At 41.8% G+C, this 9,067-nt stretch overlaps 1 protein-coding gene across 1 annotated transcript; it reads right to left on the reverse strand.

Moving 5' to 3' along the window:
- Positions 1-1,122: 1,122 nt before the first annotated feature.
- LOC103372486 (sodium/calcium exchanger 3) lies at positions 1,123-8,032 on the reverse strand (the record flags this gene model as incomplete). Its single annotated transcript, XM_008302141.1, has 4 exons — positions 1,123-2,583; positions 3,969-4,238; positions 7,058-7,157; positions 7,908-8,032. Coding segments are annotated over 4 exons (872 nt in total), but the record flags the coding sequence as incomplete, so codon positions are not given.
- Between the last annotated feature and the right edge of the window lie 1,035 nt (positions 8,033-9,067).

The raw sequence follows: 9,067 nt of genomic DNA on the forward strand, positions 1-9,067 counted from the left end.
AAAGGTGCATCTACCAAATACTGACTTTAAGGAGGAGAATTCTGATGCAGTCACCTATTTTATGTTTTATATTTCTAATTAACTGACATTACTTTGTAGAAACGTGTTTCCACTTTGACGTGAAAGAGTCTTTTTTGAGGTAAATTCTTGTGAAAAAAGCCAAATTAAATTGACCAAACTTCCAAGAGGGGGGGGGAGACTATTCATAAGCCCTATAAGTAATGTTCAATGTGAGGTGTAGCATTTAAATGACACATAGATAGCAAATCAAGGTCTGTAATGTCATGCATAAGAAAAAGAGAACACTTAAAGCTGCACAAACTCATATTTTTAGTGATTACGAAACAAATGTATGCAATGTGTAGCATGACAGGTGGAGTATTTTGGCAATTTAGAAACTTTAATACACAGAATTGAGGTTTTAGGTGTTAAATCAATGACCATAGAGGAACTTAAAAGCTAAATAAAACTATGTCAGATATTTAAAATTTGGGATTTTAGCAGCCGTATCAAAGACAATTTGCAAACTACGAGCTTGCTGTTACTTCCCTGCCCGACCAGCTCACACATGTTTGAAATAATAGCAGAAGGAAAATGGCTGGATGATGCAATGTAGAAAGTGGAGATTACAACTAAAAGGTTTTTTGAATAAAGTGTTTGTATTTATATTATAAAAAGAAAAAAACCAACTGAGATTTTGCAGGCTGACGCACCTTTTTGCATGCTAACAACAGCTCAAATATCAGCTGCTGTAGAAGATTAGAAATACAGGTTGGCATCAGGCCTTAAATTCGACTGTATTTTAGAAAAAAAAAGGCAAAAAAAAAAAATTAACGCAGCTTTTAAAGAAGAAACTCTTGAGTTTTTTGAGTAGCAGAGCAAAGAGCTGGTCAGTCCGTGTGGGCAGCGAACGCCTCTCCCTCCACAGGCACTCTGTTCAGTCCATAGTGACACCGTTCATATTGGCCTTTTGCACATGTACAAGTAGAAGTCTCCATAAGTAGAACTATACAGCAAAGTGCATGGAAGGAACAGTACAAAAATACCTCTGAATTTATCTCTGCAGCAACACGATTTGTCTTTTTTGTTGTTGTTGTTGTTGTTTTTTTTGTTTTTTTTTTAACTTTTTCTTGTTCGGATTTCTGATTGAAAAGGTGAAAACTCGAGTGAGACCAAGATATCAGTAAATAAATAAAATACAATGTCATACTTTTACCTAGGCAAGATACATAACTCTTAGAAATGTGAAGACATCGTTCCAGTATATAGTTATAACCCCTCCCTCCCCTCCCGCTTAGCCACAGCAATCCTCTGTTAGAGCAGAAGGTGACCACATTTAAACAAATATTCAAAATATACAGAAAATATGGAAATATATTATATATAGATACGTTTAGAGTACGGAAGTAATGTTCAGGGCAGTTTGACTATGTTCACTGTGTTCACCTCGTCTCCTGTTTGAATGGTGATTCGTCTGCCAGTGTGAACTGTCACTGTCGCTCCTCGTCGTCGTCGTCGTCTTCTTCTTCTTCGTGTGATTTCTGAGAACTCTGCAGTGCTCCTTAGGAAACTATGCAAATAAAAATAAATACTATGAATCCATCCCGCCGTCACTCAACAACATATTTCGATATAATCTTTTATGCTATTCCTTAACATAGATCAGAAAATAGTTCTTTGATTCCTCTTTGTGTGTCTGCATGTGTGTGAGTGTTGATTTGTATTTTTTTTTTTTTGTTTGGTTTATTTTTTGCGTTTTTATCCCCAAAATACTTTTTTTTTCTAAAAAAGTCGTTCTCGTCAGATGTTGAGAAAAATATAGACCTCTGATTGACTCAACTCTCTCCGTTTTATAAGACTGCAGCCTCTTCCAGTGGAATGCGGGACCACCTCTTGGCATCGGCGTCTTCTGGACTTCGGTGGTAACCCAATCCCAACTGTAAGCACACTAGCTCGGGCCGCTTTCGTATCAGCCAGGCCTGTTCGGCACTAGAGGGCAGGATTCACACCTCCAAGCATCCTTACAGGAGGGGTTGAGGGAGAGAGCGAGGGAGAGGGAGGGAGGCGTCGAGGGAAACCCCGGGTTTACCTCTCCTGTCCTTTCATACCATACAAGACTGACCCAAATTCCGTAGTGAGAATTCACTCAAGTTGTACTTTAAACCCCTGTACGCTTTTGATTCCGTCACACTCGAGTCTTTGCTGTTTAGAAGCCCTCTATATGACAGTAGGCCTCCAGACTGGAGAAGAGGATGTAAAGGAACCAGAGGCTGAAAAAGAAGGCTGACGTGGCCAGTCTGTGTCCCCGGGGCCCGCCCAGTTCTCCCCCGATGTGGGCCCGGCGCCGGTAAAGCAGCACCGACACGGCCAGGAAGGCGAAGATGGTGAAGAGGGTGACGGAGAAGGCCAGCGAGCCGGCTTCCACCACGAACGGCTTCCCTTTCATGTGCCAGTAGATGGCCGCCACCGACCAGGCCATGCCGATTCCCAGGAAGACGTTGACGGCGTTGCTGCCGGTCACATTCCCGATGGAGGCGTCTGCGTAGGTGTCCTGGACCGCTGCTACCTTACTGGCAAAGGTGTCTGTGGAGAGAGAAGCCATTTGTCATTGCCATTTTAATGTGATTAAAAGTGGAGTGTGCGATTCTAATCCAATACACTTTTTTTTTTGTTGCCAGAATCATGGTCTGCTTGCTTTCTGTTGGCGTCTGTCTCTGCAAATGGCAGACAAACCTAGAGCCTGGGAGATGGAGAGATAAGAGAGATAAATCTGTCACATGCTAACAACTCAGTATGCTAAATACCAACAATCTCCTTCCAGAATTGTAGACTCCACCATTTAACATTATTTTAAATGTCATTAACAAAACAATCTCACCAAATCAGTGATTGTGACAATGACTGATCAAGACATTCAAGACATTCAAGTCTGATCCTTGGTGTCATAAAAGGAGAGCACAGTTTGTGGCAGGACACTAGAGATGTACATTTCGGCAATTTTCTTAAATAATGCAGCGTTTTCAATCAATAGTTGATTCATTAACAGATGCACAGTTTGGATCACATAGGCAGCTCTGTTATATGTGTTGATCACAGCTTGTTTCAAACATATGATCTCCAGTCTGATGTCATTAAGCTCCACGGGAGACTTTGTCGTGGTGGCCCTGTACAAGTTAAACCCCCATAATGCTCTCTTCTTGCCTCCTGAAAAAGGCTTTTCTAAACATTAAGCGGCTCCACTTGTAGGTGCAACCAGGTACTACAGCTATGCACAATATATGGAGTGCAGATTATCTCGGAAAATATACAGTAAAGTATCTGAGTATCTTCAGTTAATCAATCGATTTATCAATCAGACTTTTCTGTATAGCACTCCACACACAAATATAATGTGACACAAAGTGCAAACAAACCTCCACATCTTTCCTCATGATGTTTTTCATCCAGGTAAAGAAAAAGCGTTAAAATATAGAATTTGATTGTTTTGACCCAACCAGCATCTGTAGAAATGAGGACTACATTACCCACCATAACTATCATCAGTCAAAGTGCTCCACATGATTCTCCACTGAACAAAGTAAACTGCAGTGAAAGAGCTCAGTTTGTGCACTGGGCTTGTTTGTTCGCAATATTTATATCTTTTTTTTTTTCAAACTGTATGCAGTAATGCCTTATTAATGCGCGCATAGGACCTTTAATAACAGAAAATGCTGAGGCAGTCCCAGTTTTGGGTGACATATTGTTCCTGTCGGGTGAAAATGTCAATGTGGGGGAAATAAGAATATCAGCCCTCCTGATGACAAAGCATGTTTGCGGTTTGAGCTCATGAAGTCAGAACTCTCGCAGCCAGAATACGAGCCGCATAATCCATCAACTGACATAAGAAATATCAAACTACCTTTCAGAGGACAGATTTATACATAATAGACATCAGCGTGTTAAACAAAGGTGTCCAGCGCGACGTTCACCTGGGACGGACGTGCCGAGTGCCACGAACACCACGGCAGTGACCGAGTCCTTGAGGCCGATGGTGCAGCCGAAGTGGGACGCCAGGTCGCCGATGACGGCCGTGAGCAGGCCGATGATGATGATGGAGACCACGAAACAGGCCCAGCCGTTCAGGTAGTCGGTGGGAGGAACGCAGGCGAACAGGACCTTCCAGAAGACGGTGAGGAAGTGCATGACGTAGTCGAAACAGGACGGCAGACGCTCTTCCCCCGTGTCCTCCTCGTCCTCATCTGGTGGGCGAGACGGCGGAAGGGTGAAAGGTGGGATGGATTGAGACGTAATGGGGGGTGACAGAAGAGAGCGAGGCAGCAGGCAGGATGGAAATACGGCAAAAATATTTGGACAAAGATAAAGAGAAAGAGGGGTGAAGGAGGGGAAGTAAATATTAAAAGAGGGGACAGGGAGAGCAGATGAGGAAGCGAAAGAGACAAGGAGAGAGTGATGACGGATGATGTAGCAGAAAGTTAAAAGGGAGCAGAGAGGATAAAGAGCCAGAGGAGAGTTGGAAAACAGTGGCGAGATAAAGGATCCATAAAGGAGATAAGGGGTGACAGAGAAGGGAGGGGAGAGAACAAAACTCTCTTAAAATGGCGTGTCGACTTATTTTCTCAGCGTGAGACATCCCACAATATCACTTCGGCCCGAGGATATGGATATTCAGGTCATAGCTGACTTTTAATTATTTAACAGAGCCGTTTGTTTTTGTCATTTAAGAGACGAGATGAAGTTTGTAGATAAACAAACAAAAAAAAAAACGGGGGATGAACTTTATTTCACACTTGAATACCCTACCTTATTTAATGATGTCTGATTTTGATTTACAAAATTAATAGATACATAACTTTCAGTTGTAGCTTGGCATAGGTTCTGAGATGTTGGCTCACTTTACTGCTAAATAACTCCCACAGTGTGTCCCAAATCCAAAGTTCTCACTAATTCTAAGCAGGTTTTAAGAAGATTGTATGTCCAGTGCTGAAATACACAGTGAGTCATAACATTAAAACCACCTGGATAATAATGTTTAGGTTCCTCTCATGCGGCTAAAACAGGTCAGGGTATTTGAGGTCTGGACTCCACAGGCCGGTCTTGAGTGTCCAGTCATTCCTATAACTCTGAATTTTCTGTGATGGAACCATGAAAACACACCTGCCTTTGTCACAAACATGCATTTTTGTCCTCAGTATATTAATTCTAGGTCTGCTGGAAATATGACAAAATCTGTTGGGTCAAAAATAGACATACAGCAATGCTAATGTTAGGTTAAATATCCTTTGGCCATTTTAGCCTCAATGAGGTCTTCTGTGGTAACCGTCTGCAAGCTTCTGGTTGAATCTTTAACCCCCCTCTTGACAGAATTGGCAGAATTTGTTGGGTTTCTGACACAAACATGGGGAAGGCCAGTCTAAAACATTAATTCCGGCCTGATTTAGTCATTTCTTTACCACTTTTGATTAGTGTTCAGGGTCATTGTCATGTTGGAACACCCAACTGCATTCAAGACCAAACCTTCTGGCTGATGTCTTCAAGTTTTCCTAAAGAATGCAGAAGTAGTCCTCCTCCATTTTTTCCATTTTCTCTGTATAAAGCACCAGTTTTGATGGCAGTGAACAGCCCCAGAGCATGATACTGCCACCACCGTGCTTGATGGGAGGTTTGGTGTCCGTGTTGTTGCAGTCCATAATTAGCTTTTTCAGGTCCGTGCTGAGCTCCTTAGACTTTCCCACTGTAGTGTTTGTGAGTCTAGTGAGTTTATCAAATGGGTCTTGTTTAAATTGGCTCAGAGGAGGAGAGAAGCTAAGAGGCCACGCTTTGAGAATATTTGGTCAACGCAGCTTTCCACATCATCAAACGGACGTACAAGTTGCTGTATGTATGTTTTTAATCCAGCAGATTTTTGATATATTTCCAGCTGACCTACAATAAATCTATAAAATAATTAACATGCATGATTGTTTTTTTTGTGAGAAAGACATGTTTCCACCATAGAAAATTATAAGTTAAAGGAATAACTGGAAACGCAAGACTGCCATGATACACATGATCTTTACAAGTGTATGTAAACTTGTGTTTGGAAATTGATGGTCACAGATCAGGAAGAAATCTTAAAAATTATTTTAGTGATTTTCCAAAGTTGCAGTTTCATTAATGCCCAGTGATGCATGTTTCCAAATAACAGCCTGCTCGTTTAAAATGCTGAGTAAGTATGTTTTTGGTACCTAACCTTCCACTATGACAGTTCGTATGAGGTTTCGGGACACATCCTATGTTTACTCTAATCACTGCTGCAGTTTTGTGTATCTGCTGTGACTGTTTTGCAGGATGACCAAGTGGCCACGGAGCGATTTTCCCATAATCTAAATGGTCCCAGTCACCACAGCAGCTGCAGGTTCTGTCCAAGTGAGCTCGAGCAGGACACTTAACCTTGCACGCTGTGAGCTCCTCTGGATAAAAGCGTCATCTTTTCACAGCTAAAAAAGTACGTGGTCACCCTCCCCAGGTGGAGGCGTCCTCTGTGTCCCGGCAGCTCACAGGAAGCTCAGGGGACAAGCAGGGACGCTGCGATGATTCAAAGTGTCAGGGCCGTGCAAGCTGCATGCATTTTTAAGCTACGAGTGGGTCATGAAAAAATAAAGACCATCACCGGATTAAATATTTCAGCAGCAAAGTGACAAACCCGGGCCGTCATAGTAGCTGTGACTGCAGGCTGAGGATCTGATGCTGCTGCTGTTTGACGTGATGGATGAGGTTTGTACATGAGATTATTCCACAGCTTCAAGAGCGGCGCACCTGGGAGAATTTAACTGATGTGTGTCTTTGAAGGTCGGATACTGACACCAATATTTTTAGACTCAAGTCAGCGGGAACAACTATTTGCGTTCGATGATATTCTCCATCTTTAAGTTTGATTATCTGATGCAAAAACGGTTTGTCAGGGTTTAAGAGCTCGGCTTGACATTTAGAGAAATGCAGCTCATGTTGAAATGAAGGTGAATGTTATGAATCAACACATCAAAATCCACTATCAGCCTCCTGGAGCTGAAAACATTACCTGCGCTGACTGTAATGGCCTCCATGAACTGGTCTCTCCAGGAGTTTGTTCCCACCACCAGAGCCAGGTTGGTCTTCTTGATCAGCTTGTCCACTGTGCTCTGCATGACACGACAACAAAACACGAATCAAATCCATCCATTATTTACTCTCAGAATCTCTAATCTGCATCCTGAGAGGCTCCTGAAGAGAAATACACGAGCTTCACCACATGATGGCAGTACCATCCAGTTCCAGAAAGCCCGGTTTGAAACACAATACAGAAACAAACATGGTGGGGATATGTTTTTTTTTGATTGAGGAGGTTAGAGGATGCTTCTCCTCCAGAAATAAATCTGCGTGGGCTTGGGAGGCCTCTGAGGAGTAACATTTCTCCGCTGAAATTAGAAATGTGTCGCCGTCCTCTCATGCAAGGTGGGATTAGTTCGGATTCAAAGGATTCAAAGGCTTTATTGTCATACGCAGCGATAAACAAGTTATCAGTGCAATGAAAATCTTAGTTCACTTATTCAGACACACTTACGTCTGCTCATATATACCGAGGTAGCAAATATGAATGTAGAGGACGAGTGCAGGAAAGGCAAAACATATTTATGGTGCAGAAAAGTTAGGATGTACTGAGGTAGGTGATGCTGAATATGCAAAAAGGCATGTGCAGAAGAAAGCATAGTGCAAAGGTTGACATGTGCAAAAACCTATAGAGTAGTGCAGGATTGCATTAAGTCCTTTGGCAGTGATTCATCAGTCTTACTGCCTGATGATCTGCTTTCTGCTTGACTGCAAGGGAAACTCTGTTTTTTTTATTGACGATCAAGGTATGTTTCCTCCGTTTGAAGAGCAACCTTTCCCACCTTAAACTCGTATGATTCCTCAATAATAACTTCCAGCTTGGAGTGCTCCCCCAGCACCGGTTTCCCCATCTCCGCGATCCGCTTGGCTTCCTCCTCGTCTGATGTCAGCTTCCTGTCTGGTACATCTGAGCAATCGAGGGCAGGAGGGAACAAAAAAAAAAAGAAAAGAAAAGAAAGAAAGAAACACCACAGTGAGAAAGATGGCAATCAAAAAATACGCTCAGCTGATTATTGTGTTGTGTTGTACTTCACAGCACACAAACAAAACATCAGAAGGTTGCGTTATTTGTCACGGTTATTTATTCAGCCTTTATTCAGCCTCAGGCTTTATGGAGAGACAAGGCTTGTTTAATATGCAGTGTTTAAGTCACATCTGTGAAAAACTACAAGGTTCACTGTAGTAATGCCGACTCCCTCAACGCTTCTCTCTCCGTCAGATGTCTTGGTTGAGCTCCAACTTTGTTATGTAAAGGCCGGGCAAACATGCTTTTTATATCGATCAAAACACAAACTCAGCAACTCGGCAAATATTGGGTGCAAATGTTTTTTTTCCCTTTGATTTTCCTTTATTCTATTTTTATCCACCGGTGTTGGACTTTACGATGACTTTCATGCTCCAGATTCTCCAAATCCATGAAAAATCCTTCATGTTTTCTCATCAGCCTTAATGAAGGCAACAAAAAAAAGTGTAACCCATATAAACTGAAAATAAAATAATCAAATGAATAAACAAATACAGCCTGACTTGTATTTGAACTTTGCTTTCGCTGGTTAATTTATGGACGAGAAGTTGTTTCGTTTTGTCCAAACCAATCAGCAGTAATCTATTTAATTGTCCTGCTGTCTTTTAAGTCAACATGGAAACTCTGGAAATGGCTTTTAATTTAACATTTTTGACTTTAATCAAAGGTGTATGTGAATTTAAGAGTTTTATTTCTGTAGGACAGCTTACAAAAATACGTACAATCATACAACAATATGGATTAAATTCAATGCAATTTCTTTTGATATAGTGTTAATCCACAACATAAGTCATTATGTCGTGAGGTCAAGACCTTACAATATTATATCGCAGAGAGAACGCAACAGTGGGATTAAAAAAACTCCAAAAAAACTCCCCTTAAAGAGACAAAACCTTCGGCAGAACCAGGTTCAGGGAG

The sequence above is a fragment of the Stegastes partitus genome, unplaced genomic scaffold (genome assembly GCF_000690725.1).
Source record: "Stegastes partitus isolate 25-593 unplaced genomic scaffold, Stegastes_partitus-1.0.2 Scaffold1765, whole genome shotgun sequence".
Classification (NCBI taxonomy): Eukaryota; Metazoa; Chordata; class Actinopteri; family Pomacentridae; genus Stegastes; species Stegastes partitus.